Source organism: Miniopterus natalensis, chromosome 12 (genome assembly GCF_054644295.1).
Source record: "Miniopterus natalensis isolate mMinNat1 chromosome 12, mMinNat1.hap1, whole genome shotgun sequence".
NCBI lineage: Eukaryota > Metazoa > Chordata > Mammalia > Chiroptera > Miniopteridae > Miniopterus > Miniopterus natalensis.
In genome coordinates, this window is record NC_142092.1 from 48,483,970 (window position 1) to 48,506,728 (window position 22,759).

A 22,759-nucleotide genomic window follows, 5' to 3' on the forward strand; every position below is an offset into this window, starting at 1 on the left:
TTTCCCCTATTCTCCCAGCTACGAGTTCCTCTGGACTGTGGGAGCTGCCAGTCATCTGGTCGGGGAACTTCACTGAGAGTCACATGTGCATATGTGAATCAGTCAGACCAAGACATCCCTTTACCCCACCCCTACAGTGCAAATGCCTGTGTGCTCTGTGAGTTTAAAGATTGAAGGCCTTGGGAGCAAGGTCAGGAGAAGGACCCCTCAATTTTTCAAACCCTCTGTACCAATAGTTGTTTTTCCTCAGCCCAGGTGCCCGCGCAGTTCTTTAATATTTGGTCTTCTGTCTGAACAATGGCAGGGTTTAAAAATGCTTTTAGTTTTCTAGAAATGGTACTTTCTTTATAACAGGTAAAGCTATTGCTTTACTTTCAGACATTTTACTTTCAAAAGAGGGACCTGTCTAAAAGATAAGGGAGACATTGGTTATGTCAGACTTGAGGATTGACATCACCTGAAAGCGTAACTAATGTGTTGATTTATCTGTTATTCAACACAGAACTCCCCTGTGCACCTTATCATAATGAGTAATATGCAGTGGCTATGGCAAAAAAGTTATAAAAAGGAAGCTTTTTATGCCTAGAGGGAAAGAGGGCTTAGAGGATGGCTGTAAACTCCTAGGCTTGCTTAGGAAACTCCATTTAAAACTCTTGGCACTGTGCAGGTGTTGTTTACAATGCCTGGGTCATGCCATTGTTGATAAGCAAGTGGGAACTTGTTTCTTAGCCCTTGTCTCTAATTAGTTTATGGTATCTTTCTCAGAAAGGTGGCTCTCATCGATGAGACCATACATGTGGGAGGTGGTAAAAAATCTTTAATGCAGTTTTTGGAAAGTGGAGAGTGATTCTAACTACATTGTTTTCACCCAGTTCCTAAGTACTTTCTCCATGAAACCTGCTCTGTGCTTCCTTCCCCCTGCTCTGTCTGGATTAAAGGGAAAATTCTGTGTTAACTTATCTTAGTAGTTTATACTTTTCCAACTAGATGGTTAGATCCATTGTATAAATTTCAAAGCATATACTATGACTGTGGCCATCTAAAATATTAACTGGTAAAATTTATTAATAAGAACAGAACTGCCTGGCCGGGCGTGGTTCAGCGGTTGAGCATTGGCCTAGGATCCAGGCGATCGGGGTTTGATTCCCGGTCAGGGCACATGCCCGGGTTGCGGGCTTGATCCCCAGTCGGGGCGTGCAGGAGGCAGCCGATCAATGACTCTCTCATCATTGATGTTTCTGTCTCTCTCTCTCCCTCTCCTTTCCTCTCTCTGAAATCAGTTAAGATATATTAAAAAAAAAAGAATAGAACTGGTAGTAGACCTCTTTGGGTCATGTACTTTGAGGAGATACACAGCATTGAAATATTATTCAGTATTATTAAAATTAACACTTTCCAGGGCAGAGAGTCTCATAGTCTTATGAGTACATTATTTAGAAATTTTCAGTTAAACACTGGATTGAACAAATATGTTTGCATCCAACACTTCCTAAAATCTTACTAAAATAACAAAGGGATAAAAGGGCAAAAAAAAAATCGCAATAAAGAGAATAAAAGCGGAGACAAAAGTCATGTCACTAAAATTTTGGAAGTTACAAAGTAGATAAGTGGCCGCTGGCATAGCATTTTGGAGAAAGCTGAAAGCCTAAGTGCCTGCAGTGGGAAAGGGCAGTAAACAAATTGATTAGGTGCCAGAGCTCCAGAAAGGCTCAGGGATCAGCGGTGCCAGGAACTTCTGGGATCGGAAGTGAGCAGGGTGGAAACCAGGAAGATTGGTTGAGAGTCTGTATTGGAAGCAGTTAGACCCCAGGTCCCTTTTTCTACCTCGGGCCGCATGACAGCCACCTCTTCCCCACCCCAGCAGAAGACTGGAGACTTTGAACAAGAGGCACTCTAGTACCAGACGCAGCTCGAATGGGGGCAATGAGCCATTGAGAAAAGGCTGCGTGGACACACACAGGCTGAACACTGCACAGTGAGCCACTGCCTCTAACCCCCTTCACTGTTCAACGCTGAGAAGCTGGAACTAGGATTTTATCCTGTTTGTAGTGGGGGTGGGAAAATATTGGAAGATTCATCTCTAGGGAAAAGCCAAGAGAAAAAAACCTACTATAGCAATGGTTGGGAGTTCAGATTTTCTGTTTACCTGAAAGCAGCAATTTTCAACCATTTTTATCTCGTGGCACACATAAACAAATTACTAAAATCTGTGGCACACCAAAATATATATATTTTGCCGATCTGACTAAAAAAAAAGGTATAATTTTGATTCATTCACACTGGAGGGCTGTTGTGTTGGCTGTAGTCATTTTTTTATTTGACAATCTTAGGGAAAAGAGGTCAGTGCCCCTGACTAAACAGTCAGGTATCACATGTTTTAAAAATTCTTACAGCACACTGGTTGAAAACGTGCCTTCGAGTAAAGTCCCCAAGGTGGTAAGCAGCCCCAGACTACACATAGAGCCTTTAGTTAGCTGTGTTATAATTCTTCACTTTTAAATGGAGACAGACAAAGATCACCAGATATTTGAGGAAACCTCTAATACGAAAGCCGCTGCTCAAAACAAGTGGCGTGGGTTGGTAGGGAGAGGGAAGAAAAAGTAAAGATGGTCGGGAAAAAACAGATAACAGAAAGTGGGGAAAATGGCTAAGAAATGGTAACTAATATTCTCAGAGATAAGAGAAGCTATTTCTTTCTGAAATGGGAACAAGATGACTAAAAAGGAACGTTTCAAGAAATAGCTCTTGGAAACTTAAAATGTGACCAAAGAAATGAAACACCCAGAAGAAATGTTTGAAAAGGAGTTAATGTGAAGTCTTCCCAAAGCAGAACCTAAAGACAAAGAGATGCACAAATAGAAGAGAAGAGGAAAGAAAGATCCTCCATACAAATAATGTAAGTTGCAAGAAGGTAAAACAGAAGAAAGGGGGAAGAAACCACTGAAGAAATATTCCAGAACAGAATTTCAGAGAACAAAGGGGCTTAACCAGGGCTTAAGCTAAATGATGAAACTAGATCCACACAAGGGCCTGCTATATTGAAGCTTCAGAAAACTGGGGAAAAGAAGATTCAAAAGTTTCAGGGACAAAAACCAAAATAGATCATATACAAAGTCTTGGGAATCAGAGAGGCTTTAGATTTTTCCATAGCTACACTAGAAGCAAGAAGACCGTGGAACTATGTCTTCAAAACTGAAAATTAGCCCGGCCCAGTGTGGCTCAGTGGTTGAACATTGACCTAGGATCCAGGAGATTGTGGTTTGATTCCCGGTCAGGGCACATGCCCGGGTTGTGGGCTTGATCCCTAGCGAGGGGCGTGCAGGAGGCAGCCGACCAATGTCTCTCTTATTATTGATGTTTCTATCTCTCTCTCCCTCTTCCTTCCTCTCTCTGAAATCAATAAAGATATATTTAAAAAACAAACAAACAAAACCTGAAAATTATTATCAACCTAGAATTCTGTACTTGGCCAAACTAGAATCAAGTGTGTGGATAGAATGCAGTCATTTATCAGACATACAAGCTCTCAAAAAACTTACCTCCTATTCATCCACACACTGGAGGATGTGTTCCACCAGAACAAGAAGGTAAACAAGAAAGAAATACTTAGGCCCTGGCGGTGTGGCTCAGTTTGTTGGAGTGTCGTGCTGTACAACAGAAGGTGGCTGGTTTGATTCCCTGTCAGGGCACATACCTGGGTTTCGGGTTCCATCCCCAGTCAGGGCACAAGCAGAAGATAACCGATTGATGTCTCTCTCTCACATCGATGTTCCTCTCTCTCCCTTCTCTCCCCCTCCCTCTCCATTCTTCTCTTTAAGATCAGTAAAAAGAAAGAAAGATAGAGGAATAGTTAGGATCTAGGGAATTGGGATACACTGTAAGATAGAGGCAAAGAGGATCCAAGACTAACAGTTGAATTGGAGGCTGAGAAAGAAGCCAGTTCATAGTGGAGTGTGGAATGCAGACATTAAGAGGAATGTCTCCAAAAGGGAGACAGAGCAGGAGACAGATTAGTTGATATGTGTGAGCATGTTAAGAGGAGGTGAAGAGTGTCAGAGACTGTTGACTTAGAGGAATAACTGCCTTTAAAAGATTTAACTTCAGGAAAAAACAGGTTCTAAAAGAAGGAAATGCAAGAATAGCTCCATGTATGGTTTAGCTGCAGAGCTGATACTCAGCCAGTGTGGCCATACTGGTTGTTAAGATACTAATATTTATATACTGATTGGTAAGTAACCACTACCCAGAGTGCCCTCCCTGTTCTCCTGTTATCTCCTATGAGCCCTAGGCACCTCCCTCTAGTCCCACCTCAAATCTATCATTAAAAGGATAATTATTAGCATGACGGGTCCCTAGAACCCGATTCACCTCTTGGCCTTGTTCTTATTGGTTGATGTACTAATTAAATACTTGTACATTACCTTAACTTAGTTGTGAATACTGTGTATTTACATAATAATAACCTAAATATTGATTTACTAAAATGATAAAATTATAACAGGATGCAGGGAGGAGAGATGTGTGGGGAAGAAAAGAATTATAGTAGAGCTAAATTCTACACAGTAGGAAGTCTATAGATAGTATCTGAAGCTGAAGAAAAAATTAAAGCTGTATAAACAATTAATTTAGGAATATAGAAAAAACAGCCAGAGGTGTTTAAAAGTGGTTCTTTCTGGGGAGTGGAAATGGGTGTGGGCAGGGGATTGCTGCTTTTCATGATATGCCTTGTAAAGCTAAAAAAATGTTTAAATTCTGAATGTCTATTACACCAAGGAAAAAAAATTTAAACTGGAACATTATTTCAAAAAACAACTTTAATCTTCTAAACAACTTGATTTTCTTTTCTTGCAGTGGCAGTATGATCATCTCACAGCTACGTATCTTCTGCTTCTAGCCAAGAAGGCTCGGGGAAAACCAGTTCGTTTAAGGCTTCCTCCTTTTTCCTGGGGACAAGCCAGTGATACCCCGTTAAACGTCAAGGTAAATGTTAGAACCTTTTGTGTGAACACCTACTGCTCTTGCCATGTGCCCGCCCTGTTCATGAGTGGATACACCACTGGGAAAGTCAACTTTGCTAGTGTCAAGGAGCCAGAGGCAAGACGTTTATGATTTAAATATTTTTGATGGGAAAAATGGGAAATTCTGAACTTGAACTCTAAAGTTTTGAATGTTAACATGGAGTTTTAAAAAAAATCCTCCCTCCCCCTGTGTTTTACAAAAGTAATTCCTGATTGTTGTAGAAAAAGTTTAAGCCACAGATAAGCTAAAGGAAAATAGTTTATCTATAAGTCTACTATCTATAGATAATATAATTTATATTTTACTGTGTCCTTAGGTTCTATTTTTAGTATGCTTATTTATATAATTTATGTACATTTAAGTGCTTTTAAAGGACACAGTATTGCTGAACTGTAGATAATTTTTAAAATTGTTGGGAGTAAGTCTATGAATATTGGACGTATACTTTATAGGACATGAAATATTTCAATGACTGTTTTGATACTCATTTATATTAAGGGCTTAGGTTTTTGTTTGTTGAGCAGTAGCAATAGCTCATGCAGCTCAGCTTCTTTGTATGAATTAGTTGTGACCAAATTATTTTTTTCTACTTTGTTGTCTTTTTCTCACTTTCTTTTGTCATGAACATTTAGAACAGCAGAGAAGCTTTTTCTGTCTGGACCATGTCATCCTAAATGCTCACATTAGTCTCTTGTTTTCTTCCAAATACTTTGCCTGCTGTGTGTGGAACTTTGTAATTTAATCTTCTCTCAGATTTAATTCAGGTTGTAGTTTAAATGATTTAGCACTAGGAAACTGTACTTTTATTATTCTCAGAGATGGTTGGTCCTCTTTATGGAATCCAGTATGGCCTAAAGGATTATGTGGGTAAAGTGATTTTCCCCCCCTTACGTCTCAAAACTCTAAAAAAAAGTTAAAATGCAGGCCCCTCTTTTATGGTTTTTTATTGAATTCCCTTTAATGTTTCATTTAGATCTCTTTTTGTCACTTATCAGTTATGTGCTGCAGATATAGTTGGTCTTATGTCCACTCCAGACCTAACTTGTCTCTCTCCTTTCCTCCCCAGTTGGTCTTTGACCAAACTAAGAACTAAAAAGTGTTAGTGCAGGTTGTCTGTTGTGTAAAGAAATCTCTGAAGTGAGATAACCTTATTCCTGGAATAGTTTTTCTGCCGTGTTGTTCTTGGAGAGTTTTGTTGGGCTGGTGAATACCCCACGCCCAGGCAGATCTTTTATCCATGGGCTTTATGATCAGCCCATCAGCCATCCCGTCCACATCACCAAACTCTTTAAACTCTCAGACTCAACGTGGATACAGGAGCACACAAAAGCATGAGCTTTGCTTCTGATCATGGTCGTCTCAGAAAGGCAATAGATACTGTGTACTTAGAATAAACTCTTCAGCAAAAGTTTTAAATTCAAGATACCTCAGTTTAGAGGTCTGAGACATTTTCCTAAGCCATTGGATGGGCTGGTCTCAATTCATGTGTTTGTATGATTCATAAAGTATCGGAGTGGAAAAGATCTGGGAAGAGATTTACTCAACTTCCATCTAATGAGCATTTACCTAATAATTTAATTATTTGGGCATTCAATTCATATTATTGAATCAATTTTTATACCATATAGACATTTTAATGACAAGAACTGTAGTAGAAATCAGATTTTGGGTTCTTTTCTGATCTTTATGCAAAACATTGGGACTTGAATCAAGCCACATAAGCCTCTTCATACTATTTCCCCCTTTGATCGGATCACCTTTTTTCTTGGGGTTTTGTTTATAAGGAAGTAAGTAATCCTGAACTGTTAATCAGTAGATGGAACTTTCAGCAAAACAATACAATCTAATTCAAGAATCACAAAAGACCACATCATCATCAACATCATTAGCATTTTCAGGCCCCATGCTACACTTTTGGGAAACAAATCTCTGTGAAGTGTGGTACTTGGTTTCTAACAGTTGTTACACTACATATAGTAGATCAGCGACTTTCAGCCTTTTTCATCTCGTGGCACAGAAATGAATTACTAAAATGCTGTGGCACACCAAAAATATATTTTTTGCCGATCTGACAAAAAAGGTATGCTTTTGCTTCAGCCACACCAGATTGGTATTGTTGAGTTGGCTGCTGTCAGTTTTTTGACAGTCTAGGGGAAAAGAGGTCAATGGCCCTGACTAAATAGCCTGCATGTTTTAAAAGTTCTTGCTGCACACCAGTTGAAATTGCTGTGGTGGATGATTAGTGCCAGATAAAGGGGCTAGAGGTGTGCTCTGGGCCTTTGAGGATGGGAGTGATCGCCATGCGTGATCCAAACTGGACCCACAGTCAAGTTTGGGAAAATGGAAAAGAGCACAATATTCAGAGCAAGACGGATGTAATTAATTAGCAGAAGCTCAGGCTTGATATATGTGCTTGATATATCCTATTGACAGTGACTAGCCCTGTTTGGCAAAATGATGAGTTCAAGGAGGAGGAGAGTGAGGGGGCCAGAGAGCCCGTGAGCTGGAAGGGAGGGTGAGAGATTGGAGAGAACCTTGAAATCCCATGGCTCAGGGGTTAGACTTTACGCTCTGGGTAGTGGGAACCATGGATTTTTGAGCAAGACATGACACTGATATGACTGTAATTTTAAATAATTCACCCAGTGGTATATAGAATTGCCCAGTCAGATAAGTGTGTGCTGTTACTCTACTGTAACACCCATGACAGCGTCATTCATCTAGCACCGCACTTTCCCGCACTGAGCCTGGACTTAGCTGGAGTATTTTTCTCAGCTAGCACTCCATGCAGCTAGGGCCAGTCAGTGGCAATGGACAGTCCTGGAGAGTCTGTCATTCCTGCTTGAGAGACCAGAGACCGTATTGTGTGTTTGAATAGTTTGAGTCTGAGAAGTTTTTTCCTTGGATGAGAACAGTGGCAGAGGGACTGGAAAAGAAGATGAAGTGTAAGAAATTCAAGTAAAATTGCTTGGCCAGGGTAACCAGGTGTTGAGGGCAAGGGAAGGAAGGAGAAATAAAAAACCCAGTCACACTCGTCTTAGAATTTAAGGAGTATTTGGTATAACCTTAGTTTATAGACAGGAAGAATGAGGGAAAAGAAATGACTCTGGTGGTATTAGCCCAGGACCTCAAATATCCTGTCCCCAGGACATCGTCCATAAGGCTAATTTATTCCTAGTATAAATTGCTAACTACCCTGTGTGTTCTTACAACTAAGAAACCTGTATTTCAAAGTTGTTTCCCTTCCATCTTCTACTTTGTCAGAGCTTTTTATTTGTAGATTTTCAAAGGAGTTATTTGTCTGGCATTAGTGATCATCTCGTAATGACAAGCTAAGTAGTATGCTCTAAACATAAGAAAGTTCCAAGACTTGTTGCTTGAGAGTCAGAGATTCTCCATCTAATAATCTGAATTAAAATTTTTTTACTTCCTGTTTTCTGAATGGTAAGCTTCTTCAGTACACTCCCTCTCATTTGTTTCTGCTTCCAGGGCCTTACCCTGTGCTGGGAATATGCTATTTTAAAAATTGAATTATGATGCTTCTATTTTTGAATAGTCAAAGAACCTGAGTCTAGAAGATATGTCCACAAGTGATGAAAATTATGTGGCTGGATTAATAGACTGTGAATGGTATGAAGACAGTTTGTCAACAGATGTGGCTACTCCCCAAACACCACAGGTTGGTTAATTTTATTATTGCTTAAAGCAGAATATATTATCTCAGTTATAAAAACATCTAGGCTCTAGCATGCAATCTAGTATGTGTTTGCAAACTTAATGAATTCCTAAACCACTGAAAGCATTAATGAGAGTCCTGGGCTGGTAGTTCAGTTGGTTAGAGTGTCGTACCGCTACACTGAGGTTTCGGGTTCGATCCTGGTCAGGGCACATATGAGAATCAACCAATGATTGCATAAATAAGTGGAACAACAAATTGATGTTTCTCTCTTTGTCTCTCTCCCTCTCTCCCTCCCCCTCTTCCTCTCTGTCTCTAAAATCAATAAAAAAAGAAAGAAAACATTAATGAAAGATTATTGGAATATGAATGAATGGAATGCTCATTATTTCCAAGTTGAAGAAAGCCAAGATTCCATTATGGAACACTTTACTACTTGTCTCTCTTTTTTCTAATGAGGTATAATTTACATGTAGTTAAATACGCTATTTCAGTGTACAATTCTGTGTTTTGACAAATACATGCAGTTGTGTAACCACAGCCAAAATCAAGAACAGTTCTGTTGCCCCCAAATTCCCTCAGGCCCCTTTGTAGTCAACTCCCTCTCCTCCAACCTAGCATCTTCACCGGAAGATATATTTTCCTCTCCTTTTGAAAATCTTTTTATCCTACTTGGAGTTTGTTGAGCTTTTAGATGTACAGTTAATATTTTTCTTCCACTCTCTGAGGGGGCCACACAGAGTGTACTCCTTCCTTCGCAGTGAAACACAGCAGCAGGTACCACACATCTTAATTCTATAATAGCTCTTCTATCAGGGTGACCAATTTCCTCATTCTTCCGTAGGCCAGTTTCCTCTTATGCTTGCCTCTTTGCATTCCCATACACATTTTAGAATCATCTTGACAAACTTCACATACTCAAAAATTGAAATTACGCCCAGTCGGGTGTGGCTCAGCAGTTGAGCATGGACCTGGGATCCAGGTGGTCAGGGTTCGATTCCCTGTCAGGGCACATGCCTGGGTTGCGGGCTCAATCCCCAGTCGGGGGCTTGCAGGAGGCAGCCGATCAATGACTCTCTCATCATTGACGTTTCTGTCTCTCTCTCCTTCTCCTTTCCTCTCTCTGAAATCAATAAAGATATATTTTTTAAAAAATTGAAATTACACTGAATTTAAGATTCAGATTGGGAAAAATTGCAATTTAGACCCTTAAATCCCCTGTCCATAAACATAGTACTCCTCTCCATTTATTAGCTTCTAGTTAATTGCCTTTAATAAAGTTTCTAAATTTCTCCAGAAAGATCTTACATACCTTTTATTAGATTTACTTCTAGGTACTTTTATTTTTTTATTTATATATATGTTTTTTAAACCCTCACCCGAAGATACGTTTTCATTGATTTTAGGGAGAGTGGAACAGGGAGAGAGAGAGAGAGAGAGAGAGAAAGAGATGTGAGAGAGAGAGTTGCCTCCCATACATGCCCCTACCAGGGATTGAACCCGCAGCCTTTTGGTGTACAGGACAATGCTCCAACTAACTGAGCCAGGGCTGACTGTATATTCTTTTGAGTGCTTTATATAGCGATTATATCATCTATGGATGACAGTTTTGTTTCTTTCAGTTCTATGCCTTTAATACCTTTTTCTTCTATTACTACATTTAGTAGTTCTAACAGGATAGCAGACATTCTGTGTTCTTCTCAATTATATAACAGACTCTGTGGGAATACTTTGAGGCTTGGACTAAGGATTGAGAGCTTGGGTTGTGTTGGATTCTACCATGCTTCTGGAAAACAACCAATTTAGGACTACTTTAAATTAAATTCTAGGCTTTCGATTTCGGGTACCCATGCACATAGTATGAATTTGGCCCCAGGGCCTATGTGAAGACTGTCCTGTGGTTACTTACAAATTATTATTATTATTATTTATTAACATTTTTTTAGAGAGGGAGGAAGGGAGGAGAGAAAGAGGAGAAATATCAATATGAGAGAGAAATATTGATCAGTTGCATCTTGCACATGCCCCAACTGGGAATCAAATCTGCAACCTGGGTGTGTGCCCTGACCAGGAATTGAACCCGCCACCTTTGGTGTATGGGTCAACACTCCATCCAACTGAGCCTCTTATAGATTATTAAGGGAGAGGTTTTTTTCCTCCTCCAGGGCTAAGGCCAAGACCATTTGCAGGACATTTTTATATTTACTTCAATTTTTAAATTTTAGTTATAGCCTTTCATGGGAACTTTGGATGTAACTTACCACCTTGCATGGGTCTAAGGCTTCCATGGTGTTAAAACCTATGCCATAGGGTATCTGAGATAGTAGGTAGATGCCTGTAGGGCAGTGGGCTGTCTCATACTTGGTTACATTTCTGGATTCATGCTCCTGTTTTTAGTTGGACCTCTGAGGACTTTCCTAACTATTGTGCAAGCTCAACCATAAGTTCAAAAGGATTAAAAAATATTTTATGGCAAACATTTCTGTTAGAGTATTTTAACATGGTTTTTCTGCACTAATTATGTACTAAACTTTTATTTTTAGTACATATTAAGAGACAAACCATGGTAATCTAGGTAATAAGAAGCAATTTTTAGGCATTTATTTGTGGTTATTCTCAATATTGCCTAGGACCTGGGTATGTTAGAATAAAAACTTAGCCTGAAACATGTTGGAAATTACCTGTCAATAGAACAGACTAAAGTGATCTACATGTACTAAAGAGAATGGAATATACATTTTCAAGTTCCTTGGTACTGCCAATAATATCCTTTTGATAGTATTTCATTTTAGTAAAAATGGTACAAGGCAATTTGCAAATGATTAAAGCATGTTGTAAAGAAATTGACTTTTCTTCTTCCAGTGTGCTTTATCTAGCGATTTTTTTTTTTTCCAGTTTGCCAAGCATTACACAGAATCAAATGGTTTGGAATCTAAATCATTAACTCCAGTTTTATGCAAAGCATCTGCCAATAAATTAAAGAACAAAGAGAATATATGTACTCCTAAGTCTGCTGTAAAGAATGAAGAGTGCTTTGTACTTCCAGAGCCAAAGACTCCAGTTAATAAGAACCAGCGTAAAAGAGAAATACTCACTACACCAAATCATTACACTACACCCTCGAAAGGTATTTGCGGAAACACGTTCAAAGTCCATTCTTCCTACCATGCTAAATAAATGGATATAGCAGGTCAGAGACTACCATTGCTCTCAGGAATTTCTAGAAGCCAGCTTACTTTTTTATTATGTTATTTGCATTAGCTGAAATGAAAGCATATTAGTCAACTTCTGATTTTTCTCAAATGATAAGTTTTTCTCTTTTTTATTTATATGAAGTTGAATCACAGCATCATTGGATATCAAAGCTGAAAGGCAAGTCAGAGATCATTTAATCCACCTGCCTTTTTCAGAGCTGAGATTCAGATGAGTGAAGGTTTTGCCCAAGGTCATCCAGGTTTAGATTTTGTTTGTCCCTTTGCTCCCACTTATAATGACTAAACTGAAGTCTCTGCTGAGCCCTTCTTACTCATCTGGATCTCCAGTTCTGGTATCTGATCCTGCTCAGCCTTCTACTACTTCCCACACTCCAGCAGACAGAGTAAAGCTGTGATGCCCTTCCAGATATCTGTGTCCACATGTGACAGCTTTCATTGCCCTAGGTTTTCTCTCTTCAGCTTAATCATCACCAGTTATTTAAGCTGTTTACTTTATGACACCTCAGCATTTTTATTGCTGGCCTCATCTAAAAATTCTGTTTTCTCAGTGTGCCTCTTAAAACAGTGCCTAGAAGTGAACCCAGTCTTCTAGCTCTGGGTCTCAGCAGGATGAGATAGTGTCATGGGAGTAGAGACTGTCTGCTGTCTTTATTGCAGCATGGCATAGGATATAGGAGGGGCTATGTTCATTGTCTGGTACATCGTAGGTGCCTAATTCCTGGCATATATTGGGGGCCATATCTGTTGAATGGAGGAATGAATAAATTAGAGCCTAAAGAGATTTTATTGAATACGATCTAGTCTATGTCACTTTTTAAAATGACACCTAAACTTTATTAGCCTTTTCCCAGCAATTGTGACTTAGTCTTGTTATGTTAGGATACTAACGAACACAAACTCTGAAACATTGTCATGTGGACTGCTGCTAAACCACATCCTGTCATTGTGCTTCCAGTTTGCTAATGGGGCTGATAGCCAGTTCCAGAGCTCTACTTAAATGTAAAGATATGAAAAATGTTGTCAGGATATTTGCTGGAAGTCCTGTTAATCACATTCTGTAGTTTATCAACTCAAACGACACTTTCCCTCAACTTTTGAGGCCACTTGGGAGTGATGAAGTTGATGATGATGAGTGTGGTTGTTATGAGGTTTCAGTGAGATAACATTTTCACATAGTAGGACCTCAATAGTATTTGCTATTGCATCTTTTCCCAGTGTGGGGTTTCTTCTGCTATTTCTCTTAATAAAGGTACAACATCCTTTGTGAGTGGCGTTGGGCAGGGAGATAAGATGGACCTTCAGCTCGTTCAGGGCTTTTTAAAAAAGAACCTTTGATGCTTATAGTCCTTTCTATTATTGATATTTTCTGCTTGTTATGTATTTCTGAAGGTTTTAAAATATGGATAGTTGAGAATTTATAATCTTAAAATATCATCAGTTTATATGACTTGTTCCTGTGAGAAAGATTATGTTGGTCAAAAGCTATTATTGGCCTTTTTTCTTAAAACATAAGAGCTGCCTATGGGAGCAAGTGTCTGAAACTCCGATTGATAGCTTCCATTAGTGCTTTGCATTTTGCTTTTGTTCTGAGTAATTTTTGACATAAACATTAATTTCATTTCTCTGAATCCTGTATAACCCAGTCAGTCACATTTGTTGAAGGATAACTATGTATGGTAGTCGATACTCTCCGTATACAAAGACGAAAACTGCTTTCGTAGATGCTGATTGATCTTATGTTCTTGTTCTTGTTGGACCAGTGAGAATAGGCAGAATAGTCATAAACCAAACCAAACCTCTGATCTCTTTTTAAAAACTCAATATCACATATTATAATGTGAATATTATTTCTAAAAGGTTATAACTTTTAGATCATGAATGAAAAGTTACTAATTACTGGTAACCAGAATAAAACACAAAATTCTGCAATAGGGAATATAAAAATAACCGAAGCTCGCTCACTCCTCTTTAACAACTTTTGTCACGTTTTCATAGGGGACCATTCTCTTTGCGTAATGCAGTGATTTTCAACCAATGTGCCACAAGGATTTTGAAACATGCAATACCTGACTAGTCAGGGGCACTGACCTCTTTTCCCTTAGATTGTCAAATAAAAAAAATGACAGCCAACACAGCAATAGCCATGTGAATGCCCTGTTTTGAACCATAGATATATAGACCATAGAATAGAGTTGCATCTTATTGGTCATTTCACATAATAAAGTTGCATCTGATTGGTTAATTTGGTATCAGAAATCCTTATATACAAGTATAGGCATCTGATTTTTTATTTATTTATTTACTTATTTATTTATTTATTTATTTTGATTTTTTAAAAAGTTACTTTGGAGCAAAAAGGGTAGATAATTACTACTATTATTATTATTGGTAAATCAATATTATACCTATTTTTTTTGTCAGATAGGCAAATATAATCTATTTTTTGGTGTGCCACAGAATTTTAGTAATTTGTGTGTGCCATGAGGTGACAAAAGCTGAAAATCACTGGCTTAATGAGTTGAATTGAGCTATGAATTGAATTAACACCTCTTAGTACTGTTTCAATTAAAGGCATAAATTGGGTCCTTGTATAAATACAGATTGACTCTCATTAATAGAGAGTAGAATCATTAATCACAAAATCTGTATTTATGTGATCTATTTAGATCTGTCATGATATTTATAATAAAATCATAAGCATGGCCTTAGTTTTGCAGTGAAGAAAAAGGAGAGCCACACTTGCAAAGCAAAATGATTTTGTTTTTCTTATAAATCACACAGAAACATTTATTTACAGAATTATAGCCTTAGCATCACTGGTGAAGTGATTACAATATTTCTGAGTCAGTGAATGGGGTAATGAATGCATTCTTGATAGAAAACTTGAAACCATAGTATGTCAACTACATTTGGGTCGTGTTGTTTTTCTAATAGTCAGAAACCAGTGCCTGAAGGAAACCCCAGTTAAAATGCCAGTAAATTCAGCAGGAGCAGAGAAGTTAATGACAGGTGTCATTAGCCCTGAGAGGCGGTAAGTGTTCTGTTTTTTAGACTCTTTGATCTTTAGTATGTGTAGCCAGATTTCCTTTTTTCATATATGATAAACCCGATTAAGGCAAACCATCATATAGATTCTGTCAGACTGTAGGAACGTCTGTATGAGGATGGTCTTTGGCCATTACTGGAGCTGTTTCCACTGCCTTCCTCATGGGGTAGAATTGTGAAATTCATCAGTGGAACGACTGGCACCTTAACCTAAAGTACAGCTGGCTGGGAAGACAGCAGCTTTGGCCCCAGCCACGTAGTGTTTTCTCTGAGGCTCATCTTTCTCTATACATTTGCCAGTAGAGCACAGACATCCACGAACAGATAGCAGTTGCTCAAAATCGTAAAGATTCTGAAAGGTATTTCAAAGAAAACCCACTTGTATATGAATGATCTGCAGCATAGGTGACCTTTCATTGTCTTTTATAGTTACTTTTTTAAGCAGGATCTATTTTGAGGACAACTGAGGGAATTGGAATGTGAACTAGATATTAGATGATACTATGACATCATTAATTTTCTTGATGTCATAATAGTATTGTGGTGATGCAGGAAGATGTCCTTATTTATTGGCAATGTTTGCTGAAGTGTTTCAGAGTGAAGTGTCACGTCTTCAGATGGCTCAGCAAAGCTGTACATATATTTAATATATTATCTATCTACATGCATAGAAAAAGCAAATGTGTCAAAATAGTCACAATTGTTCATTGTATCATTTGTTCAACTTCTTTGTATATTTGACTGAAAAAAAAGGTAGGGAAAAAATACTTTTGCCAAGTGGCGTTTGGCTGGGGGGAATGGGAGGGACTACATTCCAGTGGGAGATGACTTGTGTGCTTCCTGAGGAATGAGATGAGCTGGCCCTGGGAAACCTGAATAAGGCATCCCTAGCAAATGGGACTAAAGCGCAGCCTGTGAGGGCCCCAGTGGGCAGGAGGCCTAGCTCTGCTCATGGGTGATTTGTGTTTTTTTTATAGGTGTCGCTCAGTGGAACTGGATCTCAACCAAGCACATGTAGAGGATACTCCAAAAAGAAAAGGAACCAAAGTGTTTGGCAGCCTTGAGAGGGGGTTGGATAAGGTTATCACTGTGCTTACCAGGAGTAAAAGGAAGGGCTGTGCCAAAGATGGGCCAAGAAGACTAAAGGTAAGCTGACTAAATCTTTAATGGGGATTTCAGGAGGTGACTGCTAACTGGACTACTTTTTTTTTTAAAGAAAAGTACTGAGTGAATCGAATAGTATTTTTTATTTACTTATTTTAGCATTTAGTTAATATTTTTGAGCACCTAAAATAAACGTGTTACTATGCAATGGGCTCTGAGAATGCAGAGATAAATTAGATACGGCCGCCCCTTTCAAGGAGCAAATAACTGTAATTCAGACATTCAGGTTTGGGTAGAGGGGTTAATCACAGAGGCAACATGGAGGTGCAGAAGCATGGGGCATCTGTGAGGAACTGCCTTTAGGAGGGGACTTGAGCTCAGTTGTCACATGGAAGAGTCCCTGACACATGGATACCCTTGTAGGCCCTCACAGAGTATTTGAGTGAGTGGAAGTTGATGTGAACTTTGCGTGTGGTGTGTGCCTGAAGGAATAGTGAGCGGCAGACTGGGAAGGTAGGCTGGCCAAGGGGTTTGGGCCCATTTACCAGACTTATTATGCTTTAGAAGGTTGAATGTATCAGTAGTGTGGACACTGCATTTGGTGAGAAAGGAAAAGAAAAAGTTATTAGTAGGTATAAGTACTTCTTATTGTCTTGGGCTCTCTCTGAGCTTTCATTCAAACTTCTAATGAAGCCATTTTTGTTTGGCGAGGTAAGAGGTGAGGGGTGAATGAGACGCAGCCCATGTCCTTGAGGAGCTCGGGGTGGCGGTGGAAGCAAGCAGGGGCGTTGTTGCTCGGACACAGCTCAGTGTGGTAATCAAAACGTTCAAGAAAGGCGGGCCCCGGGGGCAGGAGAAGATGGTAGTGTTCCCTGTGATTGGGGACTGGGTCCTTGTTTAGTTTTTGCACTGAATCTCTCATTTGGAGCAAATCAGGGTAGGTTCGGGGAAGGAAAAGGCTGAGCTATTGGGCAGAAGGGTGCTTCAGGGGAGAATGTTCTGAGATCCCACATATGTCCTGTCTTCAAGTGGAAGACGAGAGGACTTACCCATTAATATTTGTTGCCTTGTTGAACTTGTATAATACACTGAGAAGTTTTATGTTACATATGACTGTTTACTAGGCATATTTTATCCTTTTATTCTGAGATTTTTCTGGTTGGAGAGTGTTGTAAAGTATTCCAAATCCTGACATGGGGATTAAGAAAACCGTAACACCATTTCCCTGAAAAACACTAAATAAAATTAAGGAAACTTGTCCAATTATATATAATGGAAAGCGAGGCAGTTATCAAATACTAATGGATAAAGTCGGATTAATTATTTTACAAAAGGAATCACTTAAGTTGTGATTTGAAAGTGTTCAGTTTATTATTACCTTGACAAAGCCTGTTTAGTTTGGTGAAAAAGCCCTGGATTGGGACCCAGGAGACAGTGGGTCCCATTGTAGCTGTGCCACTTTTTCCTTTTATAACTTAAAGCTGAGGTTCCCAAACTCCAGTCATGTAGCATCCTCCTTCATCTCAGCATCTCAGCATATCATCTGTTCTATTATTTATCTGGTATTTTCTTTACATTGACTTTTTTCTTAAAGAACAGATTTATAGACGTATAATTGACATAAGAAAAACTGCACATATTACAAATGTACAATTAACATACTTTTAGTATTATATATGCACCTATGAAACCATCACCACCATCAAGATGACTTTTCAGAAACACATTTATTTAAAAGGAAACTATATTTATTAGTTTTTGCTAATTATATTTTTCTAAATCAGATTGTGAAAAATACGTCAATATTAAAATAAAAAGATTTCTCTGTGTATCACCCAGCATTATCTTGTATGTCTCCAGTGACAGTGTATATCACATTTTGGGAAACCCCGCCTTAAGGAATGTGTATCTCTTCTTTGGGCCATAGGTTCTTTTTTTTTTTTTTTTTTAAACTATATCTTTATTGATTTCAGAGAGAGGAAGGGAGAGGGAGAGAGAGAGATAGAAACATCAATGATGAGAGAGTCATTGATCAGCTGCCTCCTGCACGCCCCCGACTGGGGATCGAGCCCGCAACCTGGGCATGTGCCCTGACCGGGAATCGAACCCCAATTGCCTGGATCCTAGGTGGATGCTCAACCGCTGAGCCATGCCCGGCCGGGCTGGGTCATACGTTCTTAATTTGACAAGTAAAGTAGTTGGGTCTTTTTCAAACTCAGCATCTTGTTATTTATAAAAACTGAAATCTGAAAGGCATAGAAAGCATGATTTTGTTTGAGTGAAGGTACTGCTAGGAAGTCAGGGATTTCTGTCTGTTCCTAGGACCTACTAAAACTGCCTGGCACATAGTAAGCCTTCAGTAAATAGTTGTTGAATGAATGGATGCATGGCTAGGTAACAATTAGGAATGAAATTATCTGAGAACTGTGCTGTCAGTGAATGAGAAAAATAACTTGACATTACTTTTTAAACAGGAATACTTGTTATATTCTCACATTCTCAGACAGAGTTGTCATAGAATCATCTCCTGAGATTCTATAATATTTTTAAAATAATCAAGAAAGAGTTAAGGAAACATATCCAACTATATACAAATGAAAATTTCTAGGACGTTTGTTTCATCTTCCCACAGTTTACATTTCAGGACAGTTCATGCCTCTGTCACAGTGTAGGAAGGGAGAAACAGGTAAAGTTCAAACAAGTAGACATTATTTCATATTTATTTCTTTAAAAAGATTGGTAGGAGAGGAAGATGAAAGTATTAAAGTAATGATACAGTTACTAATAAGCATGATTTCTCCAAGCTTTCCCAGTGCCATCTTAATACAGTTTACCAAGAGTGGGTTGTAAATTCTTTCAGTATTTTTCTTGAAATATTTTCATTTGAAATGGCACTATATTGAGGAGGTTTGGATCTCTAAATCAGCTAGGATGATCTTTGTGTTGATATAAAGATTTACTTCTCTCCCCTTCTTTTCTTTTTTAAGCTTCACTATAATGTGACTACAACCAGATTAGTGAATCCAGACCAACTCTTGAATGAAATAATATCTATTCTCCCAGAGAAGCACGTTGACTTTGTACAAAAGGGGTAAGAAGCACACTGATAGGCTGTTGGATTTATTACTTGATATCTTTGGAGCTTTGAGAAAACACGGGTTGATTCTTTTCTCCCACCTCATTCCAAAAAGCTTTTGTGGTAGTGTCATTGTTCATAATTTATTCTCTTTTGTTTTACATGAGCTATAGACATTTTTTAAGTGCCGATACTGTCACCACTTTAAAAATTGGACTTCTCAAAATGGGAAAATCTGAACTTCTTCCAGTTTTCTTTCACATCCTACTTTTCTTTTCTTTTTTTTTTTTTTCTTTTTTTTTTAATATATCTTTATTGATTTCAGAGAGAGGAAAGGAGAGGGAGAAAGAGAGACAGAAAGATCAATGATGAGAGAGTCATTGATCGAGCCCACAACCCGGGCATGTGCCCTGACCGGGAATCGAACCCTGATCGCCTGGATACCTAGGTCGATGCTCAACCGCTGAGCCATGCCCGGCCGGGCTACATCCTACTTTTCTTTGATGTTCTACTTTACAATAATGTTTATAAATTGTAACCTAAATTTATGAGGCACCTCAAACAAATCAAGGTTTTATAGGGACTTGTTCTCTTTATGACTTGCTATTTTACAGGATTGGGTTTTCAGTACTTCAGGAAGCCATTCACCTTAACTCCTTCCCACCGTTGAGTGAACTGCCCTCAAAACCTCCGTGGTTATGATCTCATGGCCTGAATAGCCTGACCTCTTCTGGTTACCTAGGATGTTCATATTTCTAAGCATTTCCACTCAGTTATGTCTCTTTAAGATTTTATTATTAGCACAGCTAAGAAGAGCCACTAATATTTAACAAAAACGTTTAAATAGAGTAGTCAATCTAGAGTCAAGATTTTAAGAAACAATCTTTTGCACAAATGATCTTACTTCTCACTCTCTGTACGCATTGGCAAGCATTCCTTACGTGACTTTTGGCTTTCTTCCTTAGGTGTCGTTACAACACATCTAACTCTCTCTGACCTGCCTTTCGTGCTTGGGGTGTAGCCATGGTTTCAGATCCTCTGACGAAATCTACATCAGAAAGCTTTCAGTTATCTTTCCTTCACCATCTGATCTCTATCAGGTCACCAACTGGCTGTTAACCAATAATTTGTTCTCCTAACTTCCTGGTCAACCACAGGAGGTCTTTGCTTTTTAAATTTGTTAAAATATGTCTTTATTGGTTTTAGAGAGAGGAAGGGAGAGGGAGAGAGAGGGAGAGAAACATCAATGATGAGAGAGTCATTGCTCGGCTGCCTCCTGCACACCCCCGACTGGGGATCGAGCCTGCAACCCTAGCATGTGCCCTGCCCGGGAATTGAACCGTGATCTGGATCCTGGGTCGGTGCTCAGCAGCTGAGCCAGCCTGGCTGGGCCTTGATCCACTTTTTACCTTCTCTGTTTTTACCTTCCTTGTTTTTCAGTGGCATTATTATGTATCTAATTCTCATTAGATATTACTAATCTCAGCTACAGTCCATATTATCTTTTTCCAATCTGAAAGAATTACTTTTTCTCTTTCATGTGACTAAATTTCTCTGCTTCATCTTCCCGCCAGGAACCGTAACTACAGGCACTCCTTAGGCATTTCTGATATTGACTACTTATTTTTAAGAGACAAAGCCCCAAAACACATAACTTAGAGAGGAAAATAATAATATTCTGTGAAACCTCATAATACATAACAGATACAAATAATAAATGTCTTTACATTTCTGTGAAACAGTGCCTAATTGTGTGCCCCTAAATATTCAGGTAACTGAAATTTAAAATTAATCCTGGATATTGTTTATGTTTATTGAAGATCAGTAAAACAATGAAATAAAACTAAAATATAATGTAAACTAATTAAAAACTGATTTACATGAATTCAATTTATGTAGCTTTTCAGAAACGTACCTGTTTCTTAAGATATGTTTAAGGCTTCATTTAGTCTGAGCCTTTCCATTGTCAGAGTAGTTAACATGGCAGCTCTGATTATATATGCTGAACGTTTCAACCATGGGAATATACCACCTCCTTGGGCTTTCTTTTATCACTCTGCCATAAAATGATGCAACGATCATAACTTCTTATTACTATTGGAGAAACCTCAAAAACGTGTCTTTCTGACAGGTTGGTTGGCTTCAGCCTTATTTATATGAAAGACAGAAGTTTCTGATGAGGTACATGCAAAAAAATATTCTTAATCTTCCCTGAGCTTTCCTTTGTGGTGAACATTGTGGAATTGGCCTAATGTTCACGGATTATGCTGTTGAAAGAGTTGCATAAAAGGATGCCAGAAGATTTCTTGAGCGTGAATGGCATGTCTAGCTATGAAAGAAGGGCTTTTCTTTGGAGCAAGGGAGAATTCTGGTAAAGCCTTTTCATCTTTATTCTTTCTTAAGATCCTAGTTCAGCTTCTGGGAAAACACCAGTCATACTCCATCACAAACGCGTAGCGAGGTCATTTGGAAACTGTGAGCAGTAATATATTGCTTAATAGGAAATAATGGCTTATTTTCTCCACTGGCCTCCAAGAGGCTTAGCAACCTCTTGTATTATACAGAATATTCATGGTTCTCCTACTAACTGGCCTCTTATCTTGTTTTTCACAGCTATACACTGAAGTGTCAAACGCAGTCAGATTTTGGCAAAGTGACAATGCAGTTTGAACTAGAAGTATGCCAGCTTCAAAAACCCAATGTGGTGGGTATCAGGAGGCAGCGGCTTAAGGGTGATGCCTGGGTTTACAAGAGATTAGTGGAAGACATCCTGTCTAGCTGCAAGGTGTAATTGGTGGGTGGTTCCCATGCTGCTGGATGAGTGTGGGTGCGATACAGAGACCAGTGTGGTTGGTTTGATTTTCAGAGTCTATTGGAACAACAAACTCGTTTCTAAAGAGCTATATTAAAGACAAATATATTTTTGCTTTTAAACAAAAGATATTATTTTGTGGATGAATCTAAGGTCAGCCCATCTGCCATTATCTGTTCTGTCTTTTTAAATCATGTGGCTCTGTGTATTAATAACTGTTGACTTTCCTAGATTCGCTTCCATATGTGAATGTAAGCTCTTAACTATGTCTCCTTTTAATGTGTAATTTCTTTCTGAAATAAAACCATTTGTGACTATAGCAGGCTTCTCCTCCTCTTTGTATTTGATTTTGATTCAAATAAAACCTCAAATGGCTTCCTGACTATTAAGTAGAGACTATTTGGAGTATGTTTTATCTGTTATCAAATATGCCTTGGGCAGAAAAACAGATAAGAATTCATTTGCATAATTTTTTCCTGTCTCTGATTTAAGTAGGATTTATTGAGATCGTTAACTAAGTCACAGCTGTGGTTACCAGAGTTAAACAACACATTTAATATGTTGAATAAAAGAGTATTGACTTCAGTAAGTGTGTTCGGTCAACAATGATAAGTATCTGAACTATGAACCTCCATGAAATGTTACTTTATGGTAATTTTTCTTAAGTCTCAATGTTGGCCTCAAATTTGTATTTTTATTTCATTTTATTGGTCTCTAAAGGCCAGCACTCAAGTTATATTTGTATGGATTTTACCAATTAAACTAGTTGGAGAAAAAATAGCACTGTTTCTAGCCAGTAGTCAGGGAGTGTT

At 38.6% G+C, this 22,759-nt stretch overlaps 1 protein-coding gene across 1 annotated transcript in view; it reads left to right on the top strand.

Moving 5' to 3' along the window:
• MELK (maternal embryonic leucine zipper kinase) overlaps positions 1 to 22,266 on the top strand; it is a 59,227-nt gene extending 36,961 nt beyond the window's left edge. Inside the window, exons 12-18 of the mRNA XM_016222994.2 lie at positions 4,852 to 4,980; positions 8,576 to 8,698; positions 11,591 to 11,822; positions 14,845 to 14,941; positions 15,933 to 16,101; positions 19,047 to 19,150; positions 21,749 to 22,266. Of these exons, the coding sequence (XP_016078480.2) occupies positions 4,852 to 4,980; positions 8,576 to 8,698; positions 11,591 to 11,822; positions 14,845 to 14,941; positions 15,933 to 16,101; positions 19,047 to 19,150; positions 21,749 to 21,926 (1,032 nt within the window). The 3' untranslated portion in view covers positions 21,927 to 22,266. The remainder of the gene's footprint in view (positions 1 to 4,851; positions 4,981 to 8,575; positions 8,699 to 11,590; positions 11,823 to 14,844; positions 14,942 to 15,932; positions 16,102 to 19,046; positions 19,151 to 21,748) is intronic.
• Positions 22,267 to 22,759: the final 493 nt, after the last annotated feature.